This window comes from Myotis lucifugus, unplaced genomic scaffold, assembly GCF_000147115.1.
Source record: "Myotis lucifugus unplaced genomic scaffold, Myoluc2.0 scaffold_366, whole genome shotgun sequence".
NCBI classification, from domain to species: domain Eukaryota; kingdom Metazoa; phylum Chordata; class Mammalia; order Chiroptera; family Vespertilionidae; genus Myotis; species Myotis lucifugus.
Genome location: NW_005871414.1, coordinates 809944 through 831610, shown reverse-complemented (window position 1 = coordinate 831610; position 21667 = coordinate 809944). Strand labels below are relative to the sequence as shown.

At 45.7% G+C, this 21667-nt stretch overlaps 1 protein-coding gene across 12 annotated transcripts in view; it reads left to right on the top strand.

Moving 5' to 3' along the window:
* Window positions 1–21667, top strand: part of LOC102430461 (ribonuclease P protein subunit p14) — a 69070-nt gene that overhangs the window by 17019 nt on the left and 30384 nt on the right. For 4 of the 12 annotated variants that reach the window (XM_023764995.1, XM_023764994.1, XM_023764996.1 and 1 more), the window contains exons 2-7: window positions 4649–4713; window positions 7183–7377; window positions 8232–8383; window positions 15523–15679; window positions 17011–17124; window positions 18365–18497. In XM_023764995.1, the coding sequence (XP_023620763.1) occupies window positions 7198–7377; window positions 8232–8383; window positions 15523–15679; window positions 17011–17124; window positions 18365–18497 (736 nt within the window). In that variant the 5' untranslated portion in view covers window positions 4649–4713; window positions 7183–7197. Of the gene's footprint in view, window positions 1–3261; window positions 3324–4648; window positions 4714–7182; window positions 7378–8206; window positions 8384–15522; window positions 15680–17010; window positions 17125–18364; window positions 18498–21667 lie in introns of those variants that run through there. The other 8 variants (XM_023764993.1, XM_023764997.1, XM_023764998.1 and 5 more) reach the window with 3 other exon arrangements.

The window sequence follows — 21667 nt, the reverse complement described above, 5'->3', positions numbered from 1 at the left end:
TCTACATCAAGCATGTCAAACTCACGACCCGTGGGCCACATGCAGCCCACAACGAATGTTTTTTCAGACCAGCCAATATAACGGTACGTAAGAAATGTTTTAATAAAAATTTTGTAACTTAATTTTTATAATATCCTCTTATATATAATCCTATATAATAAAGGGCTAATATGCAAATTGACCGAACAGCAGAACAACTGGTCACAATGACATGCACTGACCACCAGGGGGCAGACGCTCAATGCAGGAGCTGCCCCCTGGTGGTCAGTGTGTTCCCAGGGGGAGAGCCGCTCAGCCAGAAGCCTCGGCAGCGCTAGAGAATTAAACTCCCTGGTCACTTGCAGGAGTGTCATTCTTGCGATATCTTCAGAAAATGAATATTCTAAGAATTGCACGGGAGGATGGGATGTGGAAGCAGGTTTTATTTGCATGGAGTCACTTTTCTTAGGTTCCAAAGCCCCCTGCCCCTCAAGCCAGTCCTGGCAAAGGTGCAGCTGGGGTCTCAGCAGAGCCAGAAGCAGGGCCAGTGTGCAGAGGTTCCGCACCATGTTGCTACTGGGTGGGTGTGCTTCAGCGTCCAGGCTAATGAAAGCCTCTTAGTTCATGTGTGCACCATGCTGGCACCGGGGAGCGCGTTCCCCTGTAGCAGGAGTCCGAAGCCCTCGCGTGTGTGTGTGTGTGTGTGTGTGTGTGTGTGTGTGTGTGAGAGAGAGAGAGAGAGAGAGAGAGAGAGAGAGAGCGCGCTGAACTCAGGTTTCCTGAGCTGGAGTGACCATGCCCATTCTGGCCACTGGCTTGACTTCAGGTGTGATTGATGGGAAAGCACCGTCCCACATCACTCAGACCTCAGTGGGCATGTGTCCCTGCCTCCCTCCAGTCCCTCCCCACCTCAGTCAGCAGGGAACAGCCTTGACATGTTAAATTCAGCTTTTTGGCGAAGGTGTGTAACTGGCATGCCTCTATCACCTCCCTTTCCCCTTTACTCACTTCCTGTTAAACCAGGTTATTGCAATGGCATCAGAAAACGGAATTTTAAATTTTATTTAATTTTAATCAATTTAAATTTAAACGGCCACATGTGGTTTAGGGGCTAGGGCAGGGGCCGGCAAACTGCGGCCCCTTGAGGGTGGTTCTTCCACAAAAAACCACGGGTGGGCGCGCACGTACAGGGCAATTGAAACTTCATGGCCACACTCAAGGGGCCAAAGAGCCGCATGTGGCTGGCGAGCCGCAGTTTGCCGACCACTGGCCTAGGGAATGGGCAAAAATGGGCCGGACCATTTTATTTTTGGGAGTTTATTTTTTTAATTCCATAGGGAAAGCCTTCCCTACATGCACATGGTAGTGATCCAAAGGAACAAAAGGGCATCAGCGAAAGGTCCCCCTTATCTCTGCTCTTTGCCCCTCATTTCCCTTTCCAGTGCCAGCCATGATGACAGTTTCTCGTGCATCTATCCAGAAACGGTTCACACATATACAAGCATAATGTATGTACTTCTTTTTCTCTTCTGCTCAATGCAAGAGGTGTTATTCCATCCACTCTCTTCTGTTCCTTGCTTTTTTTAGTTAACAATGTACTTTGGAGGTTATTACTGATAGAGACAAATAGAACTGCCTCATTATTTTAATGGCTTACATTTACTTTTACTTGTATTTAATGGCTATTCATTATACTTCTTTGCAAAGTTATACCCTCATTTACTTAATAGGTTTCCTATAAGTGGACATTTGAATTATTTCCAGTCTTTTGCCATAATAAGTAATACTGTAACAAATAACACGGCATGTTTTCAGACATGCTCAGTTAGTTATAAACATAAATTCTTAGGTGAGATTGTTAGCTCAAGTGTGTGGGCATATAACATTGCTGCAGATTTTGCCAAATTGCCGTCTATAAAGTTGTTGGTAGAAATGTAAATTGGCACATTGTATGAGAGCCTCTATTTCCCCACAGCCTCAGCAATATAGTCTATTATTAAACTTTTTGTTCTTTGCCAGTGTGATAAATAAACATTACCATTACCTTATAGATTTAATTTGCATATCTCTTAAAATATGTTTTTATTGATTTTTTTTTTTTTTGAGACAAAGGGAGAGGAAGAGAGATAGAAACATTGATGAGAGAGAAACATCGATCAGCTGGGGACCAAGCCTGAAACCTGACCATGTGCCCTGACTGGGAATCGAACCAGGGACCTTTCAGTTCATGGGTCAGTGCTCAACCACTGAGCCACACCAGCTGGGCACATGTCTCTTATTTTAAATGTGATTGAGCATCTTTTTATATTTGTAAGAGTCATTTGTATTACTTCCTGGTAAATTATTCAGATCATTTGCCCATTTTTCTGTTAGATTTTATTGATATTTATATTGATGTGTAGGAGCCCTTTGTACATTAAGGAAATTACTCTGTTGCCTCTGATATGTATCAACAAAAGTTAACTTCTTTCCATGTGGCCATTTAAGAACATTTTTATGCCCTGGCAGGGTGGCTCAGTTGGTTGGAGCATCGTCCCAAACACCAAGAGGTTGCGGGTTCCATCCCAGGTCAGGGTACATACCCAGGTTTTGGTTCGATCCCCAGTTGGGGTGCGTACGGGAGGCAACCAATTGATGTTTCTCTCTCACATCAATGTTTCTCTTTCTCTCAACTTCCTCTCTCTCTGAAATCAATAAACGTATCCTGGGGTAAGGATGAATGAATGAATGAATGAATGAATGAATAACATTGTTATGCCCTGGCCGGTTAGGTCCGTTGGCTAGACTCACTGGTGGTCCATGAGGTCCGAAAGGTTGGCAACCACTGGGCTAGAGGATCTTCCTGATAGGTGTAGGTTTGGGGCTGGATCCCTGTTGGAGGCATTCAGGAGGCAGCCTATCAATGTTTTGCTCTCACATTGATGTTTCTCTCTCCCTCTCTCTTCCTCTCTCTATAAAGATCAATAAAAATAAAAAGAATCAACCAATGAATGCATAAGTAGAAGACATTGTTTCTCTCTGCGTGTGTGTATGTATCCCTTCCTCTCTAAAAACAATTAATTTAAAAAAAATGTTTATGATGTCAACTTAATTCATCTTTTTCTTATGGCCTCTGGTTGTATATTTTACTTAGAAAGACTTTGCCCATGAAGATATTTTAAAAGAGTTCTCATGTCTTCCTCCAGAACTTTTATCGTTTTGTTTTTTTATGTTTAACTCTTTGATCCTCTTGTTGGTGGCAGGAGGAACAGCCCTGGGTGTTAGACCAGCCTGCTTGAGTTCTGGCTAGGAAGAATCAGAGCCAAGACTCAAACGATGTATTTAGAAAATTCCAGAGGAAAGAAGTGAGTGGTAGAGGAAACGGGTCAGTGAGTTACAGAGGCAGAAGAAGGACCCTCAGAGCTTGGGAGTGAGGGAGGTAATGGTAAGGGGGTGGGGATAGGTTCAGGCACGGGTCCTCCATCCTAAACGCTTTTAATGGTGAAGATCTTAGGGGGGGGACCCAGGTTAGAATCCAATAGAATATTCATCAGCTTCCAGGCGTCATGGTCTCCACTAAGGGGCCAGAGCCAGGGCAGGGGGTCAGTACTCAATGCAGCGGGTCCCGAGGTCAGCCATGGTGTCGCTTGTCTGGTTTTGCTGCTTCTCTGGGCCTGGAGCTAAAACACAACTGAGGCCTGGGTGTCATGCAGAGGGAGGAAAGGTCCGGGGGTCTACACCACGTCAGGATGCACGGGGAGGAAAGGTCGCCTGGGGACGAGGTCCCACCCTACAGATTGTCCATGGCTAGGTGCTTGCTAGGCACTTGGGGCTTCCTGCCCTGGTGACTTTCTGTCCCTGGCCCTTTGTCCTGGCCCTGCTCATGTCTGTCTAACTGCCCACCATATTCAGAAATAATTCGGGGTTTGTGCATTGGCCCTCCCTTACCCTTCCCTCCGTTCTCCTACTGCGGTGCCCTTCCCAGCTCCCGTGCTCTGTCTAGCCCTGAATCGGAGCTAGTTACTCTAGGGCAGTGGTTCTCAACCTTCCTAATGCCGCGACCCTTTAATACAGTTCCTCATGTTGTGGTGACCCCCAATTTCATTTTTACAAATTGAACATAATTAAAGCATAGTGATTAATCACAAAAACAATATGTAATTACATATGTGTTTTCCCATGGTCTTAGGCGACCCCTGTGAAAAGGTCGTTCGACCCCCAAAGGGGTCTCGACCCACAGGTTGAGAACCGCTGCTCTAGTAGAAATAGTATTCCCACGTGCACGGTGTTTCCACCTTCCTCTCGTTTCTTTCCGAGGACAGCTTTTAGGTAACCCCTGTTCCCCGATGGAGAAGGAGAGTTTTAGTTTTTATTGGAGGGTCTCCGTTAAGTTGATCCTCCAATAGACAACCAGGTTCCTCCTCTCACTCCCATGCTTCTCTTCTCACCTCAGCTGGTCTTTGACCTCCTTCTTGCCCTCCCGGGACCTGGCACGCCCTGCCCTTTGTGCGGGTTGCTCAACCGGGGGAGGCGACTTGGACGGAGGCGACTATAAAGCCACCGGGCATTTGTACTTGGCCTCTGCCTCGAGGAGAGCTCTGCGCCTCCCGCAAAGCCAGCAGTTTGCTGGCTGTTATCACTTAGCTCCTATTTCCTAACGCGTCCTTGCTTTCGCTTTTTGTAATTTCAGAATCTCATTTTCATCTTCTACCAGAGCCAGCAGCCGTTGGGAAAGAAGACTGTGCTCCTTGAACAGTGAGTATGGCTTTTTTAAACCATAGATTAAAAAGGGGTGGGGGGGCAGTTAGGAGCCTGGGACTCCTCTGTAAGCTCCCTGGAAACCACCCTCCGGTGGGTGATTTCAGAAGGACTGGCGGGAAGGGTGTGAGCACCTGGAGGTTTTCAGAGCTCAGATATGCACCCAGAACCTCCTCCAAGCAGTTCGCAGAGACTTTGCCGGGAGGAGGGCTCTGACTTGGAAGGGAGGCTGAAGTCCTGGGCCTGTGGGGACCAGGATGTTTTCCTGGGCAGCGTGACGCTGGAATCAGCCACGAAGGCAGAGAGGAGTTCATCGGGCAGCCGGGACGTGAGTGTGCTCATGAAGGGGACACGCGAGGGAAGACAATGCGGGGCTGTGTGGGGCTTGTAGGGGCAGGTTGGTTATCTGGGATGCGGGTGGAGCCGTGGAGCTCAGCGTTGGAGGTAGAGCTGGGGTCCTGTGGAGCTTTAGAGCTCGCCAGGGCAGGCTGATCCCTGGAGGGGACTGCGAGGTGCCTCTGGCAGAGCTGGGCTGTGAGAGAGCACCCAGGACAGGAATGGGAGCCACGAGTGAGGACCTGGGCCCGCCTGGTGGCTGAGGGAGCCGGGAGCCGCGTGTGGTCTGTCTGACTCACACTGGCGGGGATTTCCCTCCCACCCAACATGCCTCGTGAATGTGGAACCCCAGGGGCATAAGGAATGGGTTGTAAGAGGCTTTCAGGAGTGGAGAGCCCTAAGCTGTGCTGGTCCGCAGGGCAGCTTCTGTTCACATGTGGCTTTCAAGCCCATAAAATGGGATGGTGTGGCTGAAGAACTGAACTTTGAGTTGTATTTAATTCACTTTAATTTAAATAGTCGCACATTAAACAGCGCAAGTTTTTTACACAACACTTACAGCCTTTATTGATAGGGTACAGCCACTATGCCAAAATTCAGCCGTCAATATACAGCCTCCGTCTCCATCTACATTAATGAGAATATATTTTACTTTAACTGGGACATAGAGGCAAAGCGCCAAAAATTAAATCAGTATAACCTTAAAGTCTTTTTTTAAAAAATTGATTTTATAGAGAGAGGAAGGGAGAGGGATAGAGAGATAGAAACATCAATGAGAGAGAAACATCCATCGGCTGCCTCCTGCACACCCCCAACTGTTGATCGTTAGTGATAGTTTTGAGGAATAAGAACCTAGTTTCAGAAACCAGGGTTGGGTAAATGCAATGGCACTTCATAGCTGGATATTATACTCAGATTTCAAGAAGGTAGTATCTCCGTAACAGCGGTAACACGCCAGACACATGAAAACCCAAAAAGAAGCAAAAGCAAAAGCTCGAGGGGGCTCCTCGGGCGAATGGGCTGGGAGACCCGCCTGTCTCTTTATCTAAACTGAAGAAAGAGGAGGCGCTGGTTGGTAGGGACCTTGAGGAGACAGCTGGCAGTGGAAGTCTTCCCAGAGGCAGACATCATTCCCCAAAGAGGAACCAGTCCGTGACCCTGAAGAGGCAGGAACTAGGAGTGTCCCCAAGAAAAAGCGGAAATGCTCTTTGAAAGGGGAGCCACTCAGCCGTGGGCCTGAAGAGGCTGCTGTAGCAAGAGCAGCAGCCTCCAAGGAACAGAAAAGGCTCCAAAGGTTATCCCAGGAAGAGTAGAGTGTACAGCACCCTGGTGGCACAGAACCGCCGCTGACCCATCCGCTACATCCCACAAAAACAAATTCACAAGAAAAAAAAATAAGAAGAGGAAGAGGAAGGAGAAGGAAGAGGAGGAGAAGAAGAATGATGTCGTGTTTATCTAGTGGAAAGCAGTGTGGAAAGAATTTTCATATTGCAAAATCAAAGGAAAAAATTACAAGCAGCACTGGATAGTTTTAAAAAGACACCAGCAGGAATCAGGTCACCAGGTCATTGGTTACTTGCTTTTAAAGCAGTTCTAGAGGAGTGTGAAGCATGCTGATGGGGACACTGACCTTGGTGCCTTGTGCATAATGGATGCAAAATAAGTATCTGCTTGCAGCCAGCTCAGAGAGGGGGCAAAGGTGGCATGAGCCAGGGGCACCTGCGGGATTGGGTTGAAATGCAGGGCATGCCATGTACCTGCAGGATGACCGTGGGGGCACTTGTCAACTTCTTTAAGACGGGAGAAAAGCTTCCTACCTTATAATGTGGGGAGGGATGGAATAAGAGGATGTATATATGAACTGCCTGCACTGGGTCTGGCATACAGTAGTTAACAGATGAAGGTCATCGCTCTTGTATCTTTGAAAGTGTTTATATTCTATTTATTCTTGGAATTTTGCTTTGTACCCTAAGATTAAGGTATTGGAACTCGGGTTCCCCAGTCTCTAAAGTCTGAGAACATGAAAAAACATTTGTGACATGTTATGCCCTACCGCTCGCCCCAGACTAAACTTGGGAGCATGAGATGCCCCGTATCCTCTACCCAAGGAACCTTTGTCCCTGTGTTCAGAGATAAAGGCCTGGAATGCACAGCCTGGATATTAACAGGAGGAGGCCGGAGCAGGCTCCAGCCTGGGATGTGAGCATGTGTTACTCTCCCGGGTGCCATGATGGCCAGCTGGTTTTCCTGACATCAGCTGGCTTTACCGAGTGCTGCCTTGTCTTTAACATTGAAGTGCCTCACTTCACACAGCAGATATGCAAAGTGAGTGCATTTTTCCTTTTCGATCTATTCAGGCAATGAGCATTATCAAGCAACAGATACTTGCCAGGTACTGTTTTATGTTCTGGGATACAAGATTCTTGTTGGGGCAAGCCACATCCTACTCTTTAATTGCTGGCATGATTTTGGACACGTTTCAAAAGTCACCAGAGTAGGAAAAGACAAAAGCGATGATTACATGGAAATTCTCATGTAGTAGACCGATGACTTAAGTTAGCTGGAAAAGTGTACACGTATATTTTTTCATTCCTTTAAGGTCCTCTGTCCTCCGTAACTTAATTTTTAATAATTGCTATAGACATTTTTAAACCTATAGAAAAGTTGAAGGTTACCACGTAACCTTCACCTGGATTCACCAATGGTTAACATTTCAACATATTTGCTTTATTTCTCTCCCCACCGACATGCACACACATTATATATTTTTCTCCTCAACTTTTAAGAGTGAGTAGTAGATATCACTATGCTTGTTCCCTTCATACTTCAGCATACATCGCCTAAGAACAAGGACATTCTCCTACGTGCAAAGATAACCACAATTTCACCTCACACTCCAGAACTGTATCACCAACACAATAATATTATCTACTATTCAGTCCTTACTTAGATTTCCCCGGCAGTCCTAAGCGTTTTCTTTACAGCTTAAAATACCATTCGGATCCTCTCGGGGATCCTTCATTACATGGAGAGGTCATGCCTGTTGAGTTTTTTTAAGCCATTACCTGCCTTTGCTTCCTCCTCATCCTTGTCCTCATTCTGGGTCCTTCACTTCTCTTTTCCCCTCTGCTTCATCCCCCTTCTCTCGCGACAGAGTTTCACTCCCGTCACTCTCTCAGCCCCGCAGGCACCAGCCGGCCTTGAAGAGCAGGATGGACCTTGACGTGGTCAACATGTTTGTGATCGCGGGCGGGACGCTGGCCATCCCCATCCTGGCATTTGTGGCCTCCTTTCTTCTGTGGCCTTCGGCGCTGATAAGAATCTATTACTGGTGAGTTAACTCTGTAATTGAAGTCCTCAGGGGAACCAAAACAGTGTCATCTTCTCTGCTTGTCCTTTTGGTTGTTCAGCATTGTACCATGAAACATTTCAAGCATATAGAAAAGCTGAAGGATGTCCTGCTTTGAATGTTGGGAGTGTTCCGGAATGATTGGTGGTAGCTTCCTGCCAAGTAACTTCTTTCGGGCTTCTGATGGCATCTCTGCCCAGGAGGCCACCCTCACTCCCAAAGTCACTGATTCTTTAAGCAAGGATTGTGCGCATTGGTGGGGATCCCGATGGCAGGTTCTCGGTCCTTGGGTTCCGATCCAGTGGTTTCTGACAGGTGCGGTGATGTGATCTGATAAATGAATTAGGAAGAGCAGGACCTGGAGAAGGCATGTGGGTGGGACAGAATGGCTTCAGATTTGTGCTAGAAGTGTTCATTCCTAACGTGGCAGAAAGAAAAAGACGTTTCCAATCATGTCATTCTCGTACCGCCTTCGTGGTTGCTTGCCCTATCGGCACACTACCCCCTCTGCCTTGACATTCTCTTTAGAGTAAGTCACTTCTGTAGGTTAAATCAGTTTAAGAGCAATACCAGTATAAATATCACCTCCTTAAGTGGAAAGCTTGCCTTCCCTAGTCAATTAATATAAGACAGTAAAAATAAGCAGAATACCATTCAACACGGCCGGCCTACAGACTGCTGCCCCCGAAGGCGGTGCCTCCTTTCTCTCTGGTGAAAGTCTAAGCGGGTGTGAAAGACGCGCAGCCCCAGCAGAGCCGTTCTCCTCCAGGGAATCAGAAGCTCAGCTGTTGAGAAGGGAGTAGCTTTCCCGAGATGTGCTTCAGGGACTTTCCAAGCCACAGTCCATTTACCAAATGAAAGCACCGTTCCCACCGCGTGGTGTGCGTCCCCTGGTGAAGGAAATACCGAGATAGGCCAGGTTCCTCCCGGTTCCATCGGGAAGCGCCCTGAGATTTCACCGGGGCTTCTGGGAGTTAGAACTGCCTTTTGTGCACACAGAGAGGAGTGCAGGGGTTGGCATGTGCCCTGTATCTGCCCTCCTTTCTGGCTCCCTTTTGTTTCATTGGAGTGTGGAATTTTCCACCTGCCAGCCAGGCTCTGACCCTTGAAAAGAAGCTGCTTGAACAGGAGGGAGCTTTTTTATTTATTTTTTTACTCCCTCCCTCTTGGGAGGTGGTGACCCTTTCAGAGGCTCACCCAGGACCCACCTCTGCGCTGACGAAGCTGAGACGCCAGCTGTTGAAATGCCATCGTCCTTGCAGCCCTAGCAGCCGGCGTGCTTTGGGCCCAGGATCCCGTGTAGCCTGACATGGAGAGGCCAGAGCGTGTGCCCCACGTGCCCTGCAGAGGCTCCGTGGACTCCACACACAAATGCTATTTTTCTTAAACAAATCAAATTGAAATGGAAAATACAATTCGGTGCTGTGGCCCGTCACCATGGCTACGGCTGCAAGCAGAGGTGTGATTACACGAAGGCTAATTGCCCGCACCCGTGCGAAGCCAGCTCTGTGCCACACCGTCCGCAGCCCCCAGGTTCCTTGGGTCGCCGGGAGGGCCTTATAGAGTCAGATGCCCTCTGTTGTGGCCACGGCACCTCCGGTGGTGGCTCTGGTGGCTCACGGCGAAGCGTTTGGTGCCACCTGCGGGAGCAGCCACAGCCCACATCCCTGTGGAAACGAGTGGCCACGCTCCGGGCACACTTACAATCTGTGCATTTTTCTGTATGACTTGTACTTTAGGTAAAAGTTTCTCTAAAAAATAACAATGAAGGATGTGGAGAAATTGGACCCCTCATATACTCTTAGTGGGAATGCAACATGGTGCATTGGAAAAGTCTGGTGGGTCCTCAAAAGATTTTTTTGTTGTTGTTGATTTTTGTTCTTTTTTTTTAAAGCTATTAAATGGCCCTGCAATTCCACTCCTAGGTATTTACCCACGAGATCTGAAAGCATGTCCACACAAAAGCTTGTGAATTTTCATGGGCATTATTCACAGTCGCCAAAAGGTAGAAACAACCCATGTCCATCAACTGATGAATGGATAAATACATGTGGCATATCCATAGAATGGAGTATTATTTCACCTTAAAAAGGAATAAAGTACTGACACATTCTATACTGTGGCTAATTTGAAAACATCATGCTAAGTGAAGTACGCCAGGCATAAAATGACAAAGATTATATGATTCTACTTATATGAGTGAGATACCTAGACTGGGCAGACTCAGACACAGAAAGTAGAATAGAGATGACCAGGGGCTTAAGGACAGGAAGGAATGTGGAGTTTTTGTTTTGTTTTTAATTTTTTTTAAACATATTTTTATTGATTTCAGAGAGAGAGGGAGAGAGAGATAGAAATATCAATGATGAGAGAGAATCATCAATTGGCTGCCTTCTGCACACCCCACACTGGGGATCGAGCCCACAACCCAGGCATGTGCCCTTGACCAGAATCGAACCTGGGACCCTTCAGTCTACAGGCCAACGCTCTATCCACTGAGCCAAATCGGCCAGGGCAGGAATGTGGAGTTTTTGTTTAAAGCAGTGGTTCTCAACCTGTGGGTCGCAACCCCTTTGGGGGTCGAACGACCCTTTCACAGGGGTCGCCTAAGACCATGGGAAAACACATATATAATTACATATTGTTTTTGTGATTCATCACTATGCTTTAATTATGTTCAATTTGTAACTATGAAATTGGGGGTCACCACAACATGAGGAACTGTATTAAAGGGTCGTGGCATTAGGAAGGTTGAGAACCACTGGTTTAAAGGATACAGAATTCCTCTTTGGGATGACAGGAAATTCTGTAAATGGATGGTTGTGATGGTTGATGTACAATATTGTGCATGTCCTTAATGCATTGAATTGTACACTTAAAATGGTTAGGATGGTAAATTGTATGTTATCTATATTTTACCACAATAATAAAAAAAGAAATGTACTGTAGAAATACTTGTCTTCAGAGGATCCTGTAAACTAGAGAAGGCAGCACTCGTGAAATAAAGGTCCAGACCCTGGGCGCCTTTCTCAAAGAAGGAACCCCATGGAGGCTGCTTTTGAAGGGCTTCAGTGACGTCTGTCCCTGAAACAGGAGCAGTTCGGCTTTTGTACGAAGATTGTTCATCTGGGAAAGATCTTGTTCCTGAGACATTTGTTTATTCCAGTGTAATTCTTCCCTTTGTTTCTGTCCTGTACGCTTGAAGTTATTTTTTAAAATATATTTTTATTGATTTCAGAGAGGAAGGAAGTGGGAGAGAGAGATAGAAACATCAGTGATTGATTGGCTGCTTCCTGCGCACCCCACACTGGGGATCGAGCCCGCAACCCGGGCATGTGCCCTGACCAGGAATCGACCCTGACCTCCTGGTTCATAGGTCAATGCTCAACCACTGAGCCACACCGGCCAGGCCACTTGCAGTTATTTCTGAGTTCTGCCTTTGTAAAGTTTATCATTTAGAGCTAATTTATTCTCTGTTATCCTTAAACTAAAGAAAGTTGGGTTTGTTTGTTTTCCTTTCATAATTTTTAACTGACCTGGTAGCTTAAGGAGTCTTCTTCCTACTCTTCCATTGAGAGGAGCATTTGAAGTTACTGAAAATAGTGGTTCTCAAGCTCCTATTTCCAAAGCCTAGGTGAAGTTTTCCAGGGATGTAGCAATTAAATGAGATACCTGGACTAGTACCCACCTGGTAATGGAGGGTTCCTCGCGCCCTGAGCCCAGCTCCCAGGCTGCCCTTCCAGCCCCATCTCCCTTCACTCAGGATCTGTCATGCTTGGCTTCCCATGCCCTGTCTGTGCTGTGCACACCTTGCTGCGTTGTCTACCGCTGAACCAATAGGTGTTGAGTATCCAGATGTCTGAGCAACATCACCATTTCTGCAAGGTCCTTCCAGCTCTCCCTTGATCTCATACTCCTCTTAGTGTTAGAGTTATAGAGGAGTGGAAGATTATAAAAAGGTAACAGAAAATATAAATTATCCGTCACCCCCAAGTCATTTTCTTCAACGCCTCTTTTTTTCTCACCACCTGTTTCCCCACTTCATCTGTATACAGTTTAAATTTTTTTAACAGAATTGGAATCAATAGTATAAAAATATTGAGTCCTATGTTTCCATTTGATATATGTCATAAACATTTTCCTGTTATTAGTCTTTGAAGACCTCATTTTTTTTTAAACAGCAACATATTACATCATCTGGATACATTGTAATTTATGTAATAAATTTTCTGTTTATGGGCATAAAGATTAGTGCAGATTTTTTTTTTCTAATTGAAATAGCACTGTCGGACATCTTTAGAATTTTTTTTTTTAAGATTTCTGCTTATTTCCTTGGAACAGATTATTCCTGGAAGTATAATTACTGGGTCAAAAGGCATGAGGTTTTTACAGACCCCTGATGCTTAATTCCAGGCTGCTTCCTAGAAAGGTTGAACATATAATTGGGTGTTTTTTTAATCCTCAACTAAGATATGTTTTACTGGTTTTAGAGAGAGGGGAAGGACGAGAGAGAGAGAGAGAGAGAGAGAGAGAGAGAGAGATCAATGTACAAGAGAAACATGTCCCCTACTAGGGATCAAACCCTAGGCATATGTCCTGACAAGGAATTAAACTTGAAACTTTCGGTGCACAGGACAACTGAGCCACACTGGCCAGAGCTGTTTTTTATTTTAAAGGCATTTTTCTAATTTAGATTATTAAAAAGGTATGTCTTGTTGTACTATTCATTTCTTTAGGTATTAGTGAAATTGAACATGTTTCCTATATTTGTTAGTCCTTAATTCTCTTCTACTTTGAATAGTATTTTTGTTTATTTTGTTCATTGTTGAATTGGGGTCTTAGCCCTGGGTCTTATCATTTTGTAAGCTTTTTATATGTTAAATGAATATGTGGCCCTCATATATGTTGCAAATTTTCCCCTTGAGTTTTGGCAAGTGATATATTTACAAAAATATAATCTTTTTTATTTAATACTAATTACTACCATTTATTGAATACTTAGCATATATTGAGCATCAAACAAAACTTTGTATATGGATTATCTCATTTAATCTTTACCATATCCGCAGTAGAATGAGACATTTCCCCCTCATTATAGATAGATGAGATTCAAGATCATATAGTCAATAAATGAATGAGGTGGCATATGAATGAACGAACAAATTTGTATTGTGGTGCACGATTTAGAATTTTGAAATAAGCTTGCTTTGTTATAAGAAGAGCTTTAAACTAGCCAATTTCATTCTATTTTTAATGTTTTGAATAGGCAATACATTCATTTGCAAAAGTAGTAAAAAGAAAGTGATAAGGCTCCTTCTCACCTCTGTTGCCTCTCCATCTACTTCTCACTGTATTGCCCATCTCTACTCCAGATGCTCACCTTAGTAGTGTCTTGTTTTTGTTCCTATGCTTTTGGGATGCAGCTCGAAATAAATATGAATTTATGTTCTCATCTTCCCTCCCCTTCTTTTACATAAAGGGTTAAAACCAGTCAACTTGGGCTATTTGCTTTTGCAAGACTTGGCTACCTCTTTGGTGCAAAGTACACCACAAAGTGAATCTCTGATTGAATTAATTGCCTCTCATCTTGGAGAGATTCTTCATGCAGAAAGTTCAGTGTGTTTAGATGGTAATTTCGTATTGAAATCAATTTCAGGCCCAACTCCAGCACTGCCAAGTCTTATGTAACGAACAGAAGCTGAGCTTTCAACCAGCTGCCATATGTTGTAGCGAATAAACTCAGAGGACTACTGCAGATAGTTCTTAAAAAAAAAAAAAAGTTCTCACTCTCAAAATCTGTATAAAAAATATGTTCTTATTTTCTGGGGAGAGTTAGAATTGTGACCTTTACTGAGCTTATCTGCTGGAGTGGAAATAATGTCTGTACAAAACCAAATGTTTGTTATAACTTCTGCATCACAATTAAAATCCAAAGAGTTTTTAAAAAACTGTCAACTCCATCAAAATCCACTACTTCAGAATCCTTACCAACTTTAAAGCTACAGTAACACTTTATGGCTAAGACTCAAATGAAGGAAATTAGGTTGGTTGGAACGCTAATTAAATCTCCAACTTGTTCAACTAGATTTACAAATGGGGAAGTTTGTGTTTTTTACAGAGAATCGCCAGCACTGGACAGCTGTTAGAGTCGTTAGTCCCGAGATCAGAAGAAAGGCAGGCCTCCTGGAGACAATTGTCTGGTGTTCCTTCTTCCCAGAGATTTGTGGGTGTGTGAATGATACCACCACCAGCAACTGCAGCCTTGATGAGAGTCCACTTCTTTTTTTGTGTGTATTGATGTCAGAGAGGAAGAGAGAAGGAGAGAGAGATAGAAACATCAATGATGAGAGAGAATTATTGATAGACTGCCTCCTGCACGCCCCCAAGTGGGGTTGGAGCCCGCAATCTGGGCACGTACCCTGACCAGGAATCAAACCGTGACCTCCTGGTTCATAAGTCAATGCTCGACCACTGATCCGCACCAGCCGGGCGAGAGTCCAATTCTTCATCTCCATGAAGAGCACGTTGCAAGAGACACTACCTTGAAGTTTTTGATGCTTTTCCTGTCAATTAAAGGACCTCTGCAGGGAAGTGCTGTACTTACTCCAGGATGTCTGTGCTGCACACAGTGGCAGTCTTGCCCACATGTCCATGGCTGCTCGCTTCAGATTCCAGGTGTCGGTGAATATGGCCCACCAGACTGCTAGCCGACTCGGCTCGAGGAAACCAGCTTGGTCGTGGCCTTTTCGGCGTCCTTCCCAGTCTTACCACCAGCCATTTCCAATTCTGCAGAAGCTCAAACAATCCAGGCAGAGTGAGGGCTAGTCAGACACCCAGGGAGATCCCACTGCCGACTGCTCCTTCGCACTGACACTCAACTGCTAGGAATATGTGTTCAAAACAGGTTATTTCGTGTCATGCTTCCTAAGAAATACCCCTCCTCCCCTTCCTGGTTTAGAGTGATTATGTGGTGACATACCTACCACCATATTCATTTGAGGTACTTTCTGGAGAAGTGTTGGTCTGACCTCGAGGTGGGCCTGTCGCGAGGACCTGTGCCCCTCCCACGGCCACGGCTCTGGAGCGTGCTGATTTGGCGTGGCCTGTGTGTTTCCTTCCAGGTACTGGCGGCGGGCCTTGGGCATGCAGGTCCGCTATGTTCAGCATGAAGACTATCAGTTCTGTTACTCCTTCCGCGGCAGGCCTGGGCACAGACCGTCCGTCCTCCTGCTCCACGGCTTCTCCGCCCACAAGGACATGTGGCTCAGCTTGGTCAAGGTGCGGCCGGGAACGGGTTTCCACTTGGTCAAGGTGTGGCCGGGAAATGGGTTTCCCCTCGGACATGCCGTCCCCAGCGATGGGAGGGAGCAAAGGGAACCCAGAACCGTGGCTCAGATATCTTAACACTAGTGTGATACATGATTCACATCCTTTTATCAGACAAAATGCATTGAGTTGAATGTTGTTTGTAAAATCTGTGCCTTAGAAATCATTTCACCTCATGAGTAGTTCCTAGGAAAGGTTTCTGGCAGCTTCATCTCAGAACTCTCACTGGCAAGATCAGGCTTTGAAAAAATCATTGTTCTTTTAGACTCCACGTGTCTCCTCTTCCTCCCCCGATTTCTCCCTGATGCCTCCTCATCCTCCTCCCTCCCTCCTCCATCCTGCCCCCCCCCCCCCCACTTTCTGTTCTTCCTTTCTTCCTCACCTACTTAGAGAAATGATCTTGATTTGGCAACTCCCTGGGATAGTTCTCCAGATCGCTCACTTTCTGTCCTGTGTGGCAACCTGCTTCACTTGGCAGGCGTGACCAGCTGGTGGAGGTTGGGGCTGGGGAGGTCTTGGGAGGGAAGCACCCAGGCTCCCACCTCAAGCAGGACTGTACCCGACTACCTCAAGGATGACCCACACCAGGAGTGAAAAGGCCACACACCCTCTAGTTACTTGTGTTTTTATTTCCAAGTTCCACTGTGAGGACACTCATCCTCATGCCTTCCTGACCCTCTCCCTTCCTGTCCCCAATTCAGATAAGCATCTTTCATGTAGTCGGGTATTTGTTTATTGATAACCCATGTTTCTCCGTTTCCTGGTGGAAAGCGGCACATATTTAAATGGAAGAAACTAGAATCGGGGTGATCAGACATGGTTCTTAAAGAAAGCCTTGCTCCTGTGGGCTCCAGGGCTGGCCAGGGCTCTAGCAGAACAAAACCAACCCTCTAGCTCCCAGTCAGTGGCTGAACGACTGGAGTAAGTGTGGAAGGGGCGGGGGAGGGGGGCGGGGGGGGAGGTGGAGGCAGTACCTGTCAGCTGGTGTCAAAACTGAGAGATGCAGGCGTGCTGCCTTCACCTCTGTCCCCCTTTTCCAGTCATCCTCCGAGTTCCCTTCACTTATGTATGTATTAGTCTCCGGGCCTCTGCTCCCTAGGAGGCGCCTGGCAGTGCTTATTCCCATCAGATGTTACTAGGGTAAAACTCCGAGTGGCCCAGGACCATATGTCCCCAGGGTTGGCTATCTAGGTTACTTGGTAAGTAGGTGCAGCCTTCTCAGAAAAGTGGGCCGACATTGTCTGCATGCCACATACTGACTCTCTGGGCCTGTGTGTCCTCAGTTCCTTCCAAAGAACCTGCATTTGATCTGCGTGGACATGCCAGGACATGAGGGTACCACCCGCTCTCCCCTGGATGACCTGTCCATAGACGGGCAAGTCAAGAGGATACACCAGGTAAGCAGGGCTCCACCAACAATTGCCAAGAGTGTGGGTCTTGCCCTCCACTGCATGCCTACGCCTGGCGAGCAGTACTGACTCGGAACGAGGCTCCAGTGCATTCTGTTAAGTGACTGCACACCAAGTGGCACCCCAGTGGTCTCCTTGGCCGGCTGTGGAGGGCCAGGGCTTATTGCAGACGATTCTCCTCTCGGCCTGTTGCAATTGTTATGAAGAAATATGACAATCTGAGCATTTTCTTGGCTTTTTGAGGAAGTTTAGTGTTTCTCAAGACCATTTCCCTGGAGTCTGTGTTTCTGCTTACCAACTATGTGATGACCGCAAAAGCCCTTCTGCCTCGCTGGGGAAGATGGGGAGGATGCTCTTTGCATTTCGTTCTGCTTCAGCATCTATCTTCAGCCCCCCTCTGGCTGGGCTTTCAAGGTCCTGGGGCTCGTGGACCATTTCAGAATTCAGTAATCCACCGTTTTACATTGATATTAGTATTTCCCCCAGATAAGGATGTTTATTTAATGTGTGTATGTATCCCCCTCCCCCTTTAAACTATGTACTTTGATGAGGTCAGGAACCTTGTCTCTTTGGCTCTTTGCTGTATCTTCTGCAGCTGACCATACTTCCTTGTACATAACAGATACCCAATTAATATTTTTTAAGATAAACAGTTATCTAAAGCATCAGTGGTGGTTGGTTGGATGGTTGAATAGATAGATGGATGGGTGGATAGTTATATGAATGGATGGTTGGAAGGATGAGAAGGACTTTAAATTAGGGCAAGAGTCAGCAAACCATGGCCCATGGGCTATATGTGGCCTGCTGCCTATTTTTGTAAGCGAATTTTATTGGAGCACATCCATGTTCATTCATGTACGTATTGTCTTAGTTGCTTTTGTGCTACAACAAAAGAGCTAAGTAGTTGCTACTGAAATCAGATGGCCCACAAAGCAGAAAATATTTACTCTCAGGACCTTTATAGAAAAGTTTGCTGACTCAGAATTAGGAGAATCTTTGTTGGTTTTATACTCAGAAATGACCCCTCAGTCACTTGTGCCAGGTAAAGGTGAGTGCCTGCCTGCCTCGGGGTCCATCTGGATAACGGGTCCAGGAGAGGTTCCGGCCCCCCTTTCATCAATATGCTTTTCGTTTGTCCCCAGAGGCAGTGGAGGTTGTTTGCTCTGCGATCACGAGTGCCACTGTCTACAGCTGCATAACCAACCCCCCTTCTCATTTTCCTTCCCAGTTTGTGGAATGCCTCAAGCTGAACAAAAAACCGTTCCACCTGATGGGCACCTCCATGGGCGGCAATGTGGCCGGCGTGTACGCTGCTTACTACCCGTCGGATATCGGCAGCCTGACCCTCGTGTGCCCCGCTGGTGAGTTTCCAGGCTAGAATGTCCCCCCGAGCGAGGGGAGCACTGAAGGGTCTGCATCTCCGAAGGACCAAGTGGCAGTATCTGCTGTGACTGGCTTTTAGAATCATCTTTTGATGTGTCCTTCAGAGATATGCAACGCTTTCGTGAAAACTAACCAAACACTAATTGTCTAACCATAATCCTAGCCCTGGCTGCTCTGGCTCAGTTGGTTGGGGCATCGTCCATACACCCAAAGGTCACGGATTCGATTCCTAGTCAGGGCACATACCTAGGTTTCAGGTTCTTTCTCAGTTGGGGCACTTACAAGAGGCAACCAGTCGATGTTTCTCTCTCATATCCATGTTTCTCTCTCTCTCTCTCCCCTTCCTCTCTCTAGAATCAATAAACATATCCTTTGGTGAGGATTAAAAAACACACATCATAATCATGCCTTAGCTGGTTTGGCTCAGTGGATAGAGTGTTGGGCTGTGGATTAAAGGATCCTGGGTTCAATTCTGGGGAAGGGTATGTACCTGGTTGCAGGCTTGATCCCATGTGTGGGAGGCAACTAATCGATGTGTCTCTCACAACAATGTTTCTCTCTCAACAATGTTTCTCTCTCTGTGCCTCTTCCCTTCCACTCTCTCTAAAAATCAGTGGGAAAAATATCCTTGGGTGAGGATTAACAAAACAAAACAAAACCATAATCATAACCACACTGACTTTTAAATTATAGAGCCAGCCTTATTCCACAAAGAATTTGGTGGTTAATTAAAATGTGTATCATACTTTACAGCACGTAAATACATCCTATATAATAAAAGGCTAATATGCAAATTGTCTCCTGGACCGGGCATTGGACCAGGGGGTGGGGCCAGCCAGCCAACCTCCCATGTGTCTCCCCCCCCATGCGCTGGCCCAATCCAATCGGCCCTGATCGGGGCAGGTCAGCAGACCCCACCTGTGCATGAATTCGTGCACCAGGCCTCTAGTTGAAATATAATAATATTACTATCCAACATTTATTGAGCTCTTTTGAGCTAAGCTGTTTATATAGAGTTCATTGTTGCCATCACTGTGACTTTATGAAGTGTTGGTACTATTATTACGTCTCTCCTCTTTTTTGCCAAAAACTCAGAGATCTTTATTCATTACAAGATCTTTTTAAAAAATCAACAAACTTTAGTTTCTTTGTTCTTACTTGTATACATGTCAACTTGAGCTGTAACATGTCCCCAGAAATTATGATCTGAAGTTGGATTTTTAGAATTCATTATCCTTACCTTAGTCTTTGAACTTGGATTTATAATATGTCAGAAAAATATTAATTTTTCTCTTTTTCCTTGTCTTGCTTCCTGTCTCTCTGGTACTTCATTGGAGTAAGATGTAAATTGCCCAGATTTTAAGTGTACATCTCAGTAACCTTCTACATATGTAGTTATTTCCAGATCAAGATAGTGTGCTCATTTTATTAGTAGGAACATTGAGGTACAAAGAAGTTATATAAGTGCCCGAGCCAGCATAGGAACCGGTCCCAGGCTGTCTGGCTGCAGAACCAAGCTGCAGCTTTTTTGGAAGTCAGTTTGTGTTCACTGTCTCCAGTATGTGACTCATGTCCACGACCCCCTTTTCCCACTAGAACCCAGCCTGGAGCCAAACCTGTATACCTCACTAAAACGTAACTAAACGAACCTTTAAAACCTTTCAGTCACTCTGAAAGTAAATAGTTTCAGGTCTGGTGAGGACATTGTAATTGAAGTCAAGCTCCCAATGGGTTTTCTCTCCTCCTCTTCCCAAGCGCCATGTCTGGAATCATTTGTTCTTTTAATAATAAAGTTTGAGAATTGGAGAAGCTGCTCCTATGGAAGGTTATTAGATTTTAAATCGGTTATGGGAGGTCAGATCTAACTGGCTTTTTCGAGTGTATGTTCATTTGCTCAAAGAGTTGTATGCCTGAGTTTCCATTGAAAATTTAAAACTGTTTGTATGTGAAAATGGAAAGATAAACTTTTTTTACTTTGAAATAATTTTTTTACGTTTGCAGAAGTGTTGCAAAAGATAGTACAGAGTTCCATCTACCCTTCATCCAGTTTTCCTCCCCATTGTTAACAGCTCACATTACCACAGTAAATGTGTCAACACTAAAAAACCAGCATTGGTGCATTGCTGTTAACTAAACTCCAGGCTTTATCTGGATTTCATTCGTTTTTCCACTCGTGTCCTTTTTCTATTCCAGGACCCAATGCAAGATACCACATGGCATTTAGTCTGGATTATTTTTAAAGTGGAAGGAAATAGATCATGCAATCTGCCCTCATGGCATTGCGAAAGCCAGTCGGTGCCCATAATGGATTTAAAGGAGCTACTGAATGTAGGAGATGTGTAAAGTGTGGATTTCTGCAGCTTAGTATCAACGCCATTGCCTTTCCAAAATCTAGTTCTTCAAATAGAAAAAAACTAAAATAAATAAAATCCAGTTCTGTAGCTAAGTTAAACACCCAGAGATATGCTCATTGTTGGAGGTGGAAATTACCTTTGCCCTCCTGTGTACATCAGTTTGTGTAAACTCTCCTGTGCCATGCTCCAGGGGGCAGGAAGTAATGGTCCGTCTCCAAGCTTTCTTTTTCAAATCCTCACTGGAGGGTATTTTTTCCATTTATTTCTAGAGAGAGTGGGAGGAAGGGCAGAGAGAGAAACATCGACGTGAGATACAACAATTGATTGCCTCCCGCATGTGCCCCTACTGGGGCTGGGAAACCTGCAAACGAGATGCATGCCCTAGACCAGGAATCGAACCCGTGACGGTCTAACCACTGAGCAAAACCAGCCAGAGCCATCTCAAAGCTTTTCAGTCTCACGATGGCACCTGGTGCTCTCCTGGAGGAAGGGAGACTGTACAGAGGGCAGCCGCTGCCCCCACATGGGGGATGGCTCAGAGGGGGACTTGCTCTCACTGTTTTGTGTATTGACCCCAAATAAGAGATTATTACGTGGGTCCAGGACAAAGGGAGGAGTGGTCAGTTCCTTCAATTCTCCGTTTTCTTAACATCATGCATTTCGTGATATCTCCTCTCAACAGCACAGATGTGAAAGGGGCTCAGGCGAGCTGTCTTCCAGGCTAATGCTTCTTAACTCTATCGTACAGATAAGTCTCCGGACAGCTGCTAACAGACAGCTCTGATTCAGGAGAC